Raw genomic sequence first — 17,500 nt, 5'->3', positions numbered from 1 at the left:
CCTAACAAGTGTATGCAAGTGTCTGTGTGCTGCTTTTTTTTTTATACACAGGTCTGGCCTGGTCTCCCCTCATTCTGAACGGTAACTGATAGCAGGGAGAAATCTGTGCTGTGAGTGGCCACAGCTGATCGGCAGGTATACAGCCAAACTCATTGGCTGTAACCTGCTGACAAACTCATGCTGTGTCCAATCATAGCACAGATCAGCGGGGGGGGGGGGGGGGTGGGGTTCTAAACCAGTACTGTTGCTGGATCTGATAGGTAACTGTAACTGATAGCAGGGAGAAATCTGTGCTGTGATTGGTCATAGCTGATCGGCAGGTATACAGCCAAAATCATTGGCTATAACCTGCTGACAAACTCATGCTGTGTCCAATCATAGCACAGAGTAGCGCAGGGGGCGCACACACTTCTAAACCAGTACTGTTGGTGGATCTGATAGGTAACTGATAGCGAGGGAGAAATCTGTGCTGTGAGTGGTCACAGCTGATCATTGGCTGTTGCCAAAATCATTGGCTGTAACCTGCTGACAAACTCATGCTGTGTCCAATCATAGCACAGATCAGCGGGGTGGGGCGCACGCACTTCTAAACCAGTACTGTTGGCAGATCTGACAGATAACTGAGAGCGAGGGAGAAATCTGTGCTGCGATTGGTCACAACTGATCGGCAGGTATACAGCCAAAATCATTGGCTGTAACCTGCTGACAAACTCATGCTGTGTCCAATCATAGCACAGATCAGCGGGGGAGGTTGTAAACCAGTTCTGTTGGTGGATCTGATAGGTAACTGTAACTGATAGCAGGGAGAAATCTGTGCTGTGATTGGTCATAGCTGATCGGCAGGTATACAGCCAAAATCATTGGCTATAACCTGCTGACAAACTCCTGCTGTGTCCAATCATAGAACAGAGTAGCGCGGGGGGCGCACGCAATGCTAAACCAGTACTGTTGGCGGATCTGACAGGTAACTGATAGCGAGGGAGAAATCTGTGCTGCGATTGGTCGTAACTGATCGGCAGGTATACAGCCAAAATCATTGGCTGTAAGCTGCTGACAAACTCATGATGTGCCCAATCATAGCACAGATCAGCAGGGGGTGGGGGAGGGGTGCACACACTTTTAAACCAGTACTGTTGGCGGTTCGGCAATTGGTTAAAGTTTAATTCTGGGAAGACTTACTCTTTTAAAACAGGCCAAGAAGAAAGAAACAGGGCAGGAAGAAAACATGTATAATTATGAGGTGATGTGGGGTGTCTTTATAATGAATTTTCATGGCCATTCACTCAGTGAAAGTGCACGTCATTTTTGCTCTGCGTGAATGAGGCAAAAAAATAAAAAATGTAAATAAGCTATGCCCCATGCTGTTCAAATGTAAATGATTGATTTAAAACAGAAAATACAGCATTTGGCCTCTAGATGGAGTTTAGTATTACAGGAAATACCTATGATACTGCACTCCATCTAGTGGCCAAATCTGGTATTTATTATATATTTTTTTCATTTTAAATCAATGATTTATAGGATATAGTTGTTTGTCTTAATAGTTAATATGCACTGAATGGTTTGGTGAATTCATTTTATACAAAGATGGATCCCTGATTGTTCCCCTGGCCAGGTTCCCTTATAGGCAGACGGAGTATCTATAATTATTAGGAGAAAGTGTTAATACTAACGACCTGCGTACTGCTGCACTCCGGCGTAGGCTTGCTGCAGGGGGTCTGCCGCGGTGGGGCTCTGTGCTGTGGAAACAAAGAGTAAGAAGGTATTAGTGATCAGAGGGGTGAGGGTGACTGCTCAGCACAATACGGCACACCCCAAACAATCGGAGGAGTGACAGTCCCATAGAGATCAGTGACCCCCTTGCTCGGCCTCCCAACCCAAAATCTTAGATATTTTATTCTCTTGCAAACTAAGAAACTTTGTGCTACTGCGGATATAGTGCTACTTTTGTGTAATATGCAGTCATTAGACGCGTGCGGTTTTGTTTTCTTTTTCCAAATTGAAATTCGTACACATTTTTTGTCATTCGGATGTTTTCGAAATTTCCGAATTAGAATAGCAATGAACTGAAACAAATCTGAAATAACGAAACGAAATTTCAAAATTTTCAGCAAATTTGAATCAAATTCCACTCGAATTAAAAAAAAAAACAAGAATAGAATAAAATAGAATATAAAATAAAGGAATAGAATAAAGACAAAATAAAATAACAGAATAGAATAAGAAAAAAAAATAGAGTAAAACAGAATAGAAATCTAAAATAAAAAGAACAGAATAGATTAGAATAGAAAAAAAAAGAATAGAGTTAGACAGCATAGAATATCAAATAAAATAATAGAATAGAACATGCTAGAATAAAATAGAATAGAAACTAAGGGAACAGAATAGAAAAGACTGGAATATAAAATAATATAATAGAATAAAATAGCATGAAAAAATAAGGGAATATATTAGAAAAGAATGGAATAGAATATAAAATAAAATAATAGAATAAAACAGAATATAAAATAAGGGAATGGAATAAAAACAAAATAAAGGAATAGAATAAAGACAAAATAAAATAACAGAATAGAATAAGAAAGAATTGAGTAAAACAGAATAGAAATCTAAAATAAAAAGAACAGAATAGATTAGAATAGAAAAAAAAAGAATTGAGTTAAACAGCATAAAATATAAAATAAAATAATAGAATAGAACATATTAGAATAAAATAGAAACTAAGGGAACAGAATAGAAAAGACTGGAATATAAAATAAAATAATAGAATAAAATAGTATGAAAAATAAGGGAATATATTAGAAAAGAATGGGATAGAATATAAAATAAAATAATAGAATAAAACAGAATATAAAATAAGGGAATAGAATAGTAAAGAATACAATAGAAAAGAAGAAGAATCAAATAGAAAGAATACAACCGTTGTGAAATTCTAATTTTGAATAGAATAAATTCACATTTGAATAGAATAGAAAAGAATAGAATATAAAATAAAATAATACAATAGAAAATAGAATAGAATATAAAATAAAATAAAAGAACAGAATAGAATAGAAAAGAATAAAGTAAAACAGTATAGAATAAATAGTAAATAATATAAAATAAAATAAAAATAATAGAATAGAAAAGAATAGAGTTAAACAGAATAGAATATAAAATAAAATAATGGAATAGAACATATAATATAATAAAATAGACTATAAACTAAGGGAACAGAAAAAGAAAAGCATAGAAGAAAAAATAGTAGACTAGAATAGAAAATAAAATAATAGAATAAAATATTATGAAAAAAAGAGAATATAATAGAAAATAAAATAATAGAATAAAATATTATGAAAAAAAGAGAATATAATAGAAAATAAAATAATAGAATAAAACAGAATATAAAATAAGGGAATAGAATAGTAAAATATAGAATAGAAGAGAAGAGAATCTAATAGAAAGAATATAACCGTCATGCGAAATTCAAGTTTTGAATAGAATATAAAATAAAATAATAAAATAGATGTAATATAAGTAATAAGTAAAACAGAATAGAATATAAAATGAAATAAAAGTAATAGAATAGAATAGAATAGAAAATAATAGAGTTAAACAGAATATAAAATAAAATAGAATAGAATAGAATAAAATAGAATAGAAGCTAAGGGAACAGAATAGAAGAGAATGGAATTGAAAATAAAAGAATAAAATCAAATAAATAAATAAGTAATTCTCTTCTGAAATTCTAATAGAATAAATTAGAATATTATAAAATTTTCCGAATTCGGTTGAATTCAATTCAACCGAATTCAAAGAATTCAAATAATACTAATAAACAAAATTAAATTAAATACATTTTTGCGATTTGCACTTGTTTAGCTGTCATTTTATTGGAAACATTAGGGGGAATTTTTTCAAAACTGGAGCAGTTCATTTTCAAAGCTGAAGTATAGAAAAGCTTATGTAAAGTATAACTAAAGGCAAAACTTTTTTTTTTTAGTTTTAGATGGAGAGGGATTGTCTCCTGCTGACTTGGCACCACCCACAGGCAACTTAACTCTTTAATAAGACACAGAATTTGAATCCAACACAATTTTACTTTCAGCTGATTACAATACACAGAATGTTTGAAGTATAAGAGGCGATTCAGTTCGCATTGTGCGCTATATAAGTATTTCATTCATTCATTCATTCATTCATTCATTCATAAGAAGTCAATGGGGTTGATTTACTGAAATGGATATTAAAGGCTTGTTTTTTTGTTTAATAAGAAACATGTCATACTTACCTGCCCTGTGTAGTAGTTTTGCATAGAGCAGCCCAGATCCTCCTCTTCTCGGGTCCCCGCCACCTCTCCTGGCCCCTCCCTCCTGCCTGGTCCTCCCACAGCAAGAAGCTTGCTATGGGGCTCCAGAGCCGCTGCTTTGCTGTCAGTTCACACATAGAGCTGTGGCTGAGCCCCGCCCCTCCCCTCCCCCACTCTCTCCTCATTGGCTCACTGGCTGTGATTGACAGTAGAACGAGGCCAATGTGTCAGCCAATGAGGAGGGAGAGATCCAGGAGAGCCGAGGCTCTCTTGCACATCGCTGGATCAGGGCTGGGAGTGCTGCTAAACACAGAAAGTTTTTTACCTTCATGCATACAGTATATTTATTCAATTTTATTTTATTCTATTCAGTTTTTTTCTGTTCTATGTTATTATTTTATTTTCTAGTCTTTTCTATTCTATTCTATTTAAAGTTAAAATAATTCTTTTAAAAATTTGACGGTTATATTCTATTAGATTCTATTCTATTGTTTTTTGGGGTTTTTTTTTTAATTCTATTCTATTATTTTCTATTCTATTCCCTTATTTTATATTCTGTTTTACGCTATTATTTTATGTTCTATTCTATTCTTTTCCATTATATTCCCTTATTTTTCATAATATTTTATTCTATTATTTTATATTCTAGTCTATTTTTTTATATTCTATTCCTTTCTATTCTGTTCCCTTCATTTCCATTCTATTTTATTCTATTATTTTATTTTCTATTCTTTTCTTTTCTGTTCTATTCTTTTCTGCTATTTTATTTTATATTATATTCTATTTTATTCTTTTCCATTCCATTCAATTCTATTATTTTATATTCTATTCCTTTATTTTCATTTCTATTATATGCCATTCTATCATTTTCTATTCTATTCCTTTATTTTATATTCTATTCTATGCCATTCTATCATTTTCTATTCTATTACTTTATTTTATATTCTATTCTATGCCATTCTATTATTTTATATTCTGTTTTACGCTATTATTTTATGTTCTATTCTATTCTTTTCCATTATATTCCCTTATTTTTCATAATATTTTACTCTATTATTTTATATTCTAGTCAATTTTTTTATATTCTATTCCTTTCTATTCTGTTCCCTTCATTTCCATTCTATTTTATTCTATTATTTTCTTTTCTATTCTTTTCTTTCTATTCTATTCTTTTCTGCTATTTTATTTTATTTTATATTTTATATTATATTCTATTTTATTCTATTCCATTCTATGCAATTCTATTATTTTATATTCTATTCCTTTATTTTCATTTCTATTATATGCCATTCTATCATTTTCTATTCCATTCCTTTATTTTATATTCTATTCTATGCCATTCTATCATTTTCTATTCTATTCCTTTATTTTATATTCTGTTCTATGCCATTCTATTATTTTTAGTCTATTCCTTTATTTTATATTCTATTGTATGCCATTCTTTTATCTTATATTCTATTCCTTTATTTTATATTCTATGCCATTCTATTATTTTATATTCTATTCCTTTGTTTTATATTGTATTCTATGCCATTCTATTATTTTATATTCTATTTCTTTATTTTATATTCTATTCCTTTGTTTTATATTGTATTCTATGCCATTCTATTATTTTATATTCTATTCCTTTATTTTATATTGTATTTTATTGTATTCCTTTTTTTTTGAGTCAAGTCAAATTCGATTCAAATTTTGGACAAAAATTTGTTTCATTATTTTGGATTTGTTTAAATTCATTACCATAATAATAATAATAATAATAATATATATATATATATATATAAAATATAATATAATTCGGAAATGAATTGAGCCTTCCCAACTACTTTAAAGCAAAGAGACTGCACACTTTGCAAGTGCGGTTGCTGCAGAGCTTAGTAAATGAGGGGAAGCTCTGCTGACTTCCATCATCCAATCATGTGCAATTCAAAATGATTTTTTTTTTCCTTGCATGTGATTGGGTATTCTTTTCAAAGTGATGCTTTCCCTAATTTACTAAGCTCTGGAGCTGCTGCACGTGTCTATTTGCCTTTATTAAATCAACCCCAATGACTTTCAGGAGCCTCATCTCTGTGAATAACTTAAAAAAAGACTAAACTGAGTGACCATGGAAGAAAAGGGGCGGGTCTAGTTTGGACTGGACTACCAATAAACAGGAGGGGGAGACAGAGGAAGAAACCAAAATCACAATAGTAAACAAGTTGCAGTGGCCAGAAACCACCACCAGATGGCAGCATACTACAGAAAAATGATAACCTAATGAAGTTCAATATAAGACACAGATAATAAATAAATAAGAAGCCCTCAACCTCAATCAGTGCATGGCATAGTAAAGCCTTCTTATACAAATACATAATTTATATTTATATGTAATTATATGCATCCGTAGGTAATTATTCAGCAGTTTTTTTATAACTGGATCCCACGTTATGGCCGACCAAGACGAAACATCCCCACCGGCACAAATTACGTTTTTTTTTTTTTTTACATGGCACGGCCATGACAGAATCACCATAATATTTACCCGGAAAAGGGGCAAAGGCAATTGTAACATATTGACGCAATTCTTCACGCGGCCCCTAATGCCATTAGGCGCGCGGGGGGGGGGGGGACGATGGTGATTTAATATACAGGCTCGGTTTAATAACAAATAAACACTTATGGCTGGAATGATATATGGAAATTGGTTGAAATTGAATATCTATATATAGACCGCGGCGGTCGGGTCGTCAATGCAGAACGATAAGCAGACGTCAAGTAATTGAAAAGTTATTGGATCATCGACTACACGTGTCATCTGCGCCGAGAGGAACTGAAATATTATTTAACGTGAAGTAGAGAAATAAATGACGCTGCGCTCCAAGGTTGATTTTTTCATCTTTTTTTTGTTTTGTTTAACCACTTATGGACCGTCCCGCGCAGATATACTGCGGCAGGGCGGCCCTCCTGCGCAAAATCACATACCCGCACGTGATTTTGCGCACGGGGTCTGGGGCGAACACCGGCGACCTGCTCCCGCTGTGACTGGACACAGCGGGAGCCAATCAGCAGGTCCTGCGGATCTGATGTCCGCTGGGACCCGCCGATTGTACTGAGGAGAGGTAGGATGGCAGTTTGTCCGTGTAAACTAGGCAGACCGCCGTTCTGCCAGAGGGGAAAATGGAGAACTTGTGTTTGTAAGCAGAAACACAGATCTATGTTTTTCTTTAGTCAAAGCACCCCCCCCCCACGGGTTAAAGGACACATTTAACCCTTTGATCACCCCTGATGTTAACCCTTCCCTGCCAGTGTAATTTGTACAGTGACACTGCGGGAACAGCTGTGTCCTAAGGGGGGCGCCGCAGGGGGTCGCGGAGGCGGCGCAATTACAGGAGAACGCCAATGGACGCCCTCCCGGACTTTTTGACGACAAACATGCAAATTAGCTGTTTTGAGGCAACATCCGATCGTGTGTACGCTCCATTGGACAAACTTTTTCGGTTTTCATCTGACTTTTGTTGGCTGTGCGAAGGACAAACTTATTGACAACATAAGTCCGATGGAGCAAAGTCTGATCGCTGGTACACAAAACCATCGGACTTTTGTACAAAGTACAAACACGCATGCTCAGAACCAATGCAAAAGATCAGACAACAATATAGAAGTTGACCAAAGGGTGGCGCTGGAGTAACTGAACGCCCTCTTTTGAAGTGCCGTCAGTACGTTGAAACGTCACTGCGTTCGCGTTTGTTGCCTAAAAAGTCCCATCGTGTGTATGCAATACAAACTTACGGCCAAAAAATCCAAGGGAAAGTTTGTACAAAGTCCGATCATGTGTATGGGGCTTTAGTATTTTCCTATACACTGCAGTTATTTGGCACCCTCTGCTGTTTCCTTTATAAGGTTAAAGTCTACAGCTGGAGCTGATCTGTGACGGGGCATGGCTGAGTAACCTCTGAGCCAGGAAAATAGGGAGTAGATGGTGACCCCGGATGGCCATTTGGTCATATTAGGTCAGTGATGTCACAAGCATCCTCGTTCCTTTTGTGTATGTGAAGTTGTGGGGCGCTGGAAGATCACCGACAGCTGCCTTCCAGGTTCAACCCCAAACACGAAGCCAAACCCAAACTCCTCCCTACTAAAGACACACTGTAGGAGGCAGTCCACAGATCACTTTTTCAGGGGGCGGTAAGCATTACCCCCTGTGTGAAAGAGCCCCAAGTTCCCCGTATGGGTACACACGGTCGGATTTTCCTCCAACAAATGTTGGATGTGACCTAGAGTCCGACCGTGTGTATGCTCCATTGAACATTTGTTGACGGCCTTTCCGCCAACAAATGTTGGCTAGCAGGTTCTCAAATTTTCCGCCAACAAATGTTTGGACTTTCCGATCGTGTGTACACAAGTTCGTTGGACAAAAGTGCACGCAGGCTCAGAATCAAGTACGAGCCGGAGATATAACTAGCGGAGATATCATGTACGTCTTGAACGTCACTACATTGGTAATTGTTGGCCAACATTTGTGTGACCGTGTGTATGCAAGACAAGTTGGAGCCAACGTCCTTCCAACAAAAATTCCACGGTTTTGTTGTCGGAAAGTCCGATCGTGTGTACGGGGCATAAGACTTGGCCGACCTTCGTTTATGATGTGCCCTGAATGTATTGAACTTATTTCAACAGAAAGTTCTGCTGGGCTTTAACCTCAAGCTGGCTGTGTTGGCCAAACAGTAACCAACCAGGGGACTCCAAACCATCCTTCAGGCTTCAGGGGGGCCTGACTATGGACAGTAGGAGTAAAAAAATATCTGGTGTCGGTGAGAGTAAACAATGCCCCATTAATGGTTGTAGTGGGAGGAATAGTGGCTCATTGTTGGTATGACTGGAAGGAATGGTGTCCCATCATTGGTGTCAGTTAGAGGAAAAGTGCCCCAATGGCTGAATAAATGCAAGCAAAGAGCCACAGTTTGGAGGCCACTGCCCTGGACCATAACACTCAATCCAAACCTTAGTTGTAGCTGCTGGAGATAACCAAGACCATTAACTCAACCCCTAACTCAAACCATAACCCGCAGCCATAACCGATAAACCTAGATCTTAACTGTAACTCTTATGTCCCGTACACACGATCGGATTTTCCAACAACAAATGTTGGATGTGAGCTTGTTGGCGGAAAGTCAGACCGACCGTGTGTACGCTCCATTGAACATTTGTTGTCGGACTTTCCACCAACAAATGTTGGCTAACAGGTTCTCAAATGACTTTCCCTTCGTGTGTACACAAGTCCATCGGACAAAAGTCCACACACGCTTGGAATCAAGTACAAGCCGGAGATATAACTAGCGTTCATAATAGAGATATCAGGTACGTCTTGTACGTCACTACGTTCGTAATTGTTGGCCAACATTTGTGTGACCATGTGTATGCAAGACAAGTTGGAGCCAAAGTCCTTCCAACAAAAATTCCACGGTTTTATTGTTGGAAAGTCCGATCGTGTGTACGGGGCATAAGACTTGGCTGACCTTTGGTTATGATGCGTCTGGAATGTGTTTCATAGTTTCATAGTTGTTTAGGTTGAATAAAGACACCAGTCCATCCAGAGTGAGTGTCTACAATTGTCCCTTTCCCTGTATGTTGCTACACCCACATCGGTCCCTATCCTCAAGGAGCCCACAATCCAAGGTCCCCATTCATATACTAGGGCCAATTTTGGACAGAAGCCAGAAGCCAAATAACCTACCTGCATGTCTTTGGATTGTGGGAGGAAACTGGAGTACCCGGAGGAAACCCACACAGGCACAGGGAGAACATGCAAACTCCAGGCAGGTAGTGTTGTGGTTGGGATTTGAACCAATGACCTTCTTGCTGCTAGGTGAGAGTGCTACCCACTACACCACTGTGCTGCCCTAAAGTGTTGAACTGATTTCAACAGAAAGTTCTGCTGGGCTTTAACCTCAAGCTGGCTGTGTTGGCCAAACAAGTAACCAACTTGCACTTAACAGGACAAATGCCAAGCATTAGTAACTGAGACTTAATAGCCAGTGGAGTAGAGGTTCTAATTTACATACACTGAATAATACAAATTTCCTTAATTTCTCCAAGGAACGCAGAACACCGGTGCTAAAGAGCATCGATCGAGCAAGAGGAGGAGAAAAAAAAAAAACATTCAAGAGAGCGAAGAGGAGTCCCTGACCGACTCAGGCCGGCTTCAAGGACGGGATGTAGGTCAACCTAGCCCCCGATTCTGCCAGACGTAATATATTCCTTTGTGACATTCACTTTAACAAGCTCTATATTTTTTCGCCAGGATGAGAGATGTTTCTAGGAACGAACATGTACGGGCGGATTTACATGGAATTTTTTTTATACAACGTCTCTGTTTATAGGTCAAATAAATGTGTACATGGGGCTGAAGCCATCTGCATTGTTATATGTGACTTTCCGAGCTCGGAGCCTTGGCAAGGTCAACGTGTCGGCAATAAAAACAGCAAAGTGAGACACGGCTTAGCTTCTTCAATCCAATTTAAGTCTTCCTCAAAGGACTTAATCTAAATCCGCCATCATATCATTTCATGCAACAAGCTTGTGACGAGCCTTACAAAATTTATGTAGATTAAAATTCATGGGTGCCATAGCGCGCGCTCCGTATTATTAAGATTGATTAGAAGAGCTGATGGCGTGATTAAAACAGCCCGGCGTTTACTGTTGTAATTAATTAGGCATTCACACACAACAATAACCAAAAGGATATGCTGATCAACGTGGAAGTGGTGAGAGGTCCGAGATTTAATGCCGCCATTTAATGGCGTGCAAAGCCAAAAGCTCTTCCGCGAGTCATCTCAATGAGAGGACACGCCATATCCATATAAACTGTTGTTTCGTGATGGTCACCTTCACATCTAATGGCCTTGGTTTGTCTTTATAGAACCATCGTATGACACGCCTGTTTTTTTTGTTGTTTTTTTTTGTATCATCGGGGGAAACTCAAACTTTTTTCAAGGACTTATTTGGCTCCATCTATGTAATAGCGGAGAGCTGTATGAAGGGAAAAAAAAAACGAAATCTTCAGCACTCAGCTCTAGGCAGGAAAATGGACCTAGATAAATGGAGAGATGGACAAAACGGGAAGAGCTTGGTAAAGGAAGAGGGGCAACGGGAGGGGATGTAAAATATAGGGTATACATAACACAAAGGTTCCCCGGCACTCAACTATAGCAGCTTGCACAAAGAACACACATTGGTCAGTGAGCATTGCCCCTTGACAGTCATTACCTGACGAAGCAGTGCTGTCAAATTGTCTCGCCATTCTGCCTGCCTAACATCCATAGTTGATAATATCTGACAGTAACATCTGTTGGTGTTCCTCTGCTTGATGAATGATGTGGTTGGCCTACGTGAATCTTCTGAAAATCTTCAAAGAACTTTCAGTGAATTTAAGATGATCTGCTGTAGCAGATGTCTCCAAACTGTGGCCCTTTGCTTGCCTTTATCCAGCCCTTGGGGCACCATGCCATTCAATGACACCAATGATGGGGCACCATTCCTCCCACTGACACCAACGGTGGGGAACCAATGCTTCCACAGAAACCATGGGGCATCATTCCTCCCACTAACATCAATGATAGGGTACTATTCCTCCCACAGACACCAATGATGGGGCACCATTCCTCGCTCCCACAGACACCAATGATGGGGCACTATTCCTCCCACAGGAACCAACAATTGGAGATCCATTCCTCCCACTGACATTAATGATGGGGCACCATTCCTCCCACAGACACCAATGATGGGGCACCATTCCTCCCACTGACACCAATGATGGGGCAATATTCCTCACACAAGCACCAATGATGGGGCACCATTACTCCCACTGACACCAATGATGGGGCAATATTCCTCACACAGGCACCAATGATGGGGCACCATTCCTCCCACAGACCCCAATGATAGGGCACCATTCCTCCCACAGACACTAATGATGGGGCAACATTCCTCACACAGGCACCAACAATGAAGCATTTTCCCAGTGATAGGGCACCATTCCTCCCACAGACACCAATGATGGGGCAACATTCCTCACACAGGCACCAATGACGTGGCACCATTCCTCCCACAGACCCCAATGATAGGGCACCATTCCTCCCACAGACACTAATGATGGGGCACCATTCCTCCCACTGACACCAATGATGGGGCAATATTCCCCACACAGGCACCAATGATGAATCATTTCCCCAGTGATAGGGCACCATTCCTCCCACAGACACCAATGATGGGGCAACATTCCTCCCACAGACACCAATGATGGGGCAACATTCCTCCCACAGACACCAATGATAGGGCACCATTCCTCACACAGACATGAATAATGGGGCACCATTCCTCCCACGGACACCAATGATGGGACATTATTCCTTTCACAGATCTATAGAAAGTCACCTAATTTGCCAACTCAGAGTGACAATTGTATCTAGTTGAGGTTTTTTTTCAGGGCATATCAAGTTTAGCAAATGTTATGGAAGCCAGCTTTAATGTGAACAGGGGAACCCATGGACACGTTGAAAGATAAATGTCCTAGTTAATATCGGCTATATTGGAGCTTTAGACATAAGGAAATGTATTGATTAACATACTGTGAATCATCAGCTAATATGATACCTTTAAATAGACCTGTCATCAAGCCAAGAGACACAGTGCTGGAGACTTTTGTAGGATCAAAAAACAATTATAAACCTGGATAAATTCTTTAGACCATTTGGACAATTTTATCCCTAGTACCTGGCACCAGCAGATGCATGGAGCAGTCCATCAGCTATGTTGGGCTTTCTTGGCCAAATGAGGTTGCCCCCCCCCCCCCTGTCTGATGCTGGTGATATCCACATACTCTCCTCCACTGAATAAACCCGTGTTCCTGGGCTATACAAACATTGCCTGCTCATGGAACACACTTGTAAATATACCATTGGCCTGTGGTTGGATCTGAAACGTTTTATTTGGTCTCTTGTATCCTTAAAAGTCAAGCCCTCTGGATTACCCCTACCTTTGTCTGTCCCTAAACATCCTTGGATGCACGTCCAGGCTAACTTGTTCTCAAGTTCTGTTGCCTCTACGCCTGCCAATGTGGTCAAGTCCAATCTGTCTCTACAACCTGCTATCCAGTCCGATGTTACTAATTTTTGGTCTACTGGCCAGTTTTATCTCCATAGACTTTCTGCATGCTAACCAACCACCTGACCTCACTGATCCCCTGACCATTGCCCAGCTTGATTGCTCTGTGCCTGATGGCCTGTCTGACGGTCCGGTGTCTGATGTCCAGCTTATCTCTCATGGTTCAGTGCCCAATGTCCAGCCTGCCGCTAAGAGTCTGGGGGCCCCTCCTCAGAGGGGGGGGGGTAATGTCAGGGGCATGTAAGTGCTCCCGCTCCTTGATAGCTGCTGGTCTCATTGCAGCATCCTGATTTTGGCTGTGAGGTATTCTCCCTGTCTGTCTGTTCACCGGCAAATGATAGATGTAGCCAGTCTCAGAGTGGTGACTAAACCTGATTTAAGCCATCCAAGCCTGCAGCCTCATGCTTGTGATAGCATCTGTAACACGTGCTCTAAGCTTCCTGCTTGTCTGCCCTGCTCTGCGGTTTGGATTCCCGTTTTATGACCTCAGATTGGAACTCTCTAAACTTTGCCTGCCTTTTTGACTATGGATTGACTTTTTGTCTATGGATTGACCCTGACTAATCTGAACCTTGCCTGCCTTGTACCTGGACTGTCATTGAACCATTTTGCCTGTCTGCAAACCGCATGTGCCTGTTGGCTTTGCTCAGTTCACGCCTGCCATAGCGTGGGGGCCAGGCACTATAGCTTTGTGTACAAGACCTCAGGGCAACCGAGTACCATTAGGCCTGCTTGCCTTATGGAAAATGGGGGCTGCTATAGGTGACAAACACTAAAGCTAGCTATAGTGCCTGAACACTTGGGTTAGGGGTAAGCGTGACAATCACTGTCTATGGTGATGGCCTATCTATTGAGTATGTACCTTGGTTTATGAAGACGGCATCTTATTTAGATAAAGAAGGTGGGCTCTAAGCTACTGGTCGTTCTCTCATGTTCTTAAAGTGTTGGCTATGGCAATGCTCTACCTCTACATATGTGTGGACTTCTCATTGCTCCCACTTTCCTGGTTGGTTCTGCCCAGAATCTGCCATTAAAATATATGGGCACTGCCAACCAATCCCCACAATGAATGCTTTTTTTTTTTTTTTTGAGCTATTGTGAAATAAGGTTGATGTTGTGATCCTGGGACATAGCATTGGAAGGCCAAGATGAGGGACTGTCCCAGCAAATCTGGGGTAGTAGGCACTTATGCTAAAGTGTATCAAGATAGTAATTTAGGAGATCACAGCTGCCTTATTGTATAGGCACCAGGGCTGTCATCCTGACCCTTCCTTCACTTCTGGTGGGTCGAAAATATGGCATTCTATATGTCTATCCCGAACGCTTCCCTTTAGACTATCATGAAAGGAAACATTTCCAACTGGGCAGAATTACATCATAGAATTGTGCTCTCCCACGACCGGCACTGGTTGTAAAAGGTGATACCTTAGTACGGGGGCTTTTTAACATACATTTTTTTTGCAGAGGAGCACCTGTGCCGAAACACCAATAAATATACCGTATATATATATATATATATATAGCTGACGCTTAGTGGCAAGCCTGCAGTTGCTATAATAAATAAATAATAGCTCCCCCTATATCTTTTATACGTACATTTTATCCATTGCAGGGGAATTTCTGAAAAAAAAAACAAAAAAAAACATAAAAAATAAAATATATTAAAAAGATGATTTTAAAAAGAATCGGTCACTTTGCCTTGAATTGGAAAAAATTACAGAGTCTAACGAAAGCTGACCCCAACCTATATATATATACTCACCTTTGCTGCTATGTTGCTCTATCAGAGCTCTAAGAAAAGTTTTGGGTATGGGGAAGCATTTGACTTCTTCGGGATGCAATATCTGGACAATGCTATTTTCCATTCAAATCCTCTTCCTTAGACTGAGACTGCTGGTAGGTGGCGCCATCTTGGATGTGATATCAGCAGCCCCAGTAGACTCAAGTGACACTCTATAGCATTTCTCGTCACTCCCCCCCCTCCCCCTCCCCTTCTGCTACAGGTTTTATAGGGTGGTGAGGGGCAGTGGAGCTGGGCCAGCACAGATAGTAATTAGACATTCCCAGAAGGGGAGAGGTCTATGACATGCAAGAAGGGAGGGGCTGTGTTAGGTTATTGACTCTTTCTATAGTGTCAAATCCCTAGCAGGTTCAGAGGCACGTTATGAGGGAATACAACTAATTTATGGAAAGGGAATAAAAACTGCAAGTACAGTTTCCTGTGTTTTTACCGGCAGTTCTTTATGCTGGTGACAGGGTCTCTTTAAAACCAAAGGAACAATCAATATGCATCAGTTTACAAAAAATCAAATCCTGCTTGTTGTATTTTTTTGGTGTGCTGTACATAGAGATAAACTGTACTGCTTATATAAAATGATTCAAATTCTTCATACGTTAGCTGGCATTATGGTTGTCACCTGTCCCGGTTTGGCAGGGACAGTCCCCATTTTGAGAGGTCTGTCCCTGCCAAACAAACACTCACAGCAATGCCCCTTATCTGGAAATCCAGCTTGCAATTTCTTGCCAGAGACCAATATAAAACTGCAGCCACTGGCCCAATGTATTATAACTAATAATGTGACACATTTATTGGCTAACTGAATAGATTGCACTGCAAAGACTCAAGGCACGCTGGCCTCTTCTTCAGGCAATGCACCACAATCCATATACTCAGCTAATAAATGGTTTCATCCTAAATTCAAACGTCTGCGTTCGGTGATGGCTATTATGGTACAACACTCTCTGTGACCTGTTATAACCTTCCTGGAGTGGCGCTCTGAGGGCCAATGGACCTGCTCAGGTGATCCCTACTTGGAGGGGTGCTGGCGTCAAATGCTCATCCAAAAAGCATACCAAACTGTGCAGTATGAAGGTGCCGCACACTGACAGCTCAGCCTGGGGAAGAGCAACCTCAGACTCAGCTCCTCTTGAGACCACGCCGGCTGACGCGTTTCACCCCTCTATGACTAAGCACCAAGGGGAGGGCAAAACGCATCAGGGGGGGGTGTGCTCTCAGGATGAGCTGAAGCTGAGACTTTAACATGCACTGAGCTGGCAGTGTGCCAGCTATGGTACAACACTCTCCTGCTACATCATTATTAATGGAAATATTATGATCATCAGCCACAATAACCTCGTAATCTAAGTAGTTATATAGTATCGTTGCCACTTGTCTGTTGGACAGGGACAGTGCCTATTTTGATAGGTCTGTTCTTGGCAAACAAACATCCGTAGCAAGGTTCCCAGCAGTGTAGCCTGGGCCAGCCGTGCATGCATGGCCATCGTTGGGTTGGCTTTTTTATGCACTATGCAGATATATAAGGTTTGGGGCCACACACGCTACCCTAATATGGTGCTACAGCTGCGTCCCTCTGACAAAAAAACGATATGGAACAAGATTTGAAGTCTATGGGAAAAAAATTCCAGGAAAGGGAGAGAGGCAGGGACTCTACTATAAGACATCATGCCTGGGAGACAGACGTCATTTTGATTTAGCTTCCTGATGACGAGGGCCCAACCACGTAAATATATTTTATTGGGAGTTTATGTGATAGGTCAACCCAAAGTGGCACATAATTGTGAATTGAAAGGAAAATGATAAATGGTTTTCAATTTTTTTTACAAATAAATATGTGAAAAGTGTGGGGGGGCATTTGTATGGCGCCCCCCTGAGTCAATACTTTGTAGGATTTGGGGATGTCTCTACCAGCTTTGCACATCTAGAGAGGGACATTTCTGCCCATTCTTCTTTGCAAAATATCTCAAGCTCTGTCAGATTGGATGGAGAGCGTCTGTGATCAGCAATTTTCAAGTCTTGCCACAGATTCTCAATGTGATTTAGGTCTGGACTGTGACTGGGCCATTCTAACACATGAATATGCTTTGATGTAAACCATTCCATTGTAGCTCTGGCTGTATGTTTTGGGTTGTTGTCCTGTTGGAAGGTGAACCTCCTCCCCAGTCTCAAGTCTTTGGCATACTCTAAGCCCTTGTACACACGATCGGAGAATCCGTCGGAATGTGTCCGATCGGAGCGTTTTGTCGGATATTCCGACTGTGTGTGGTATGCAT

General features: G+C 40.3%; 1 protein-coding gene across 22 annotated transcripts in view; it reads right to left on the bottom strand.

Moving 5' to 3' along the window:
• The window catches only part of CELF4 (CUGBP Elav-like family member 4), a 1,506,243-nt gene that overhangs the window by 110,317 nt on the left and 1,378,426 nt on the right, over positions 1–17,500 (bottom strand). For 10 of the 22 annotated variants that reach the window (XR_013263988.1, XM_077463101.1, XM_077463104.1 and 7 more), the window contains 2 exons: positions 15,026–15,049; positions 1,674–1,739 (listed from right to left, as the gene is read on the bottom strand). Coding sequence is in view for 21 of the 22 variants with exons in the window: in XM_077463101.1 (XP_077319227.1) it covers positions 1,674–1,739; positions 15,026–15,049 (90 nt within the window). In the remaining variant the exon portion in view is untranslated. The remainder of the gene's footprint in view (positions 1–1,673; positions 1,740–15,025; positions 15,050–17,500) is intronic. The other 12 variants (XM_077463099.1, XM_077463096.1, XM_077463106.1 and 9 more) reach the window with 3 other exon arrangements.

Source organism: Lithobates pipiens, unplaced genomic scaffold (genome assembly GCF_037356315.1).
Source record: "Lithobates pipiens isolate NorthernLeopardFrog02 unplaced genomic scaffold, aLitPip1_a1.2 Scaffold_3, whole genome shotgun sequence".
NCBI lineage: Eukaryota > Metazoa > Chordata > Amphibia > Anura > Ranidae > Lithobates > Lithobates pipiens.
This window is presented reverse-complemented; position numbering and strand designations above follow the sequence as displayed.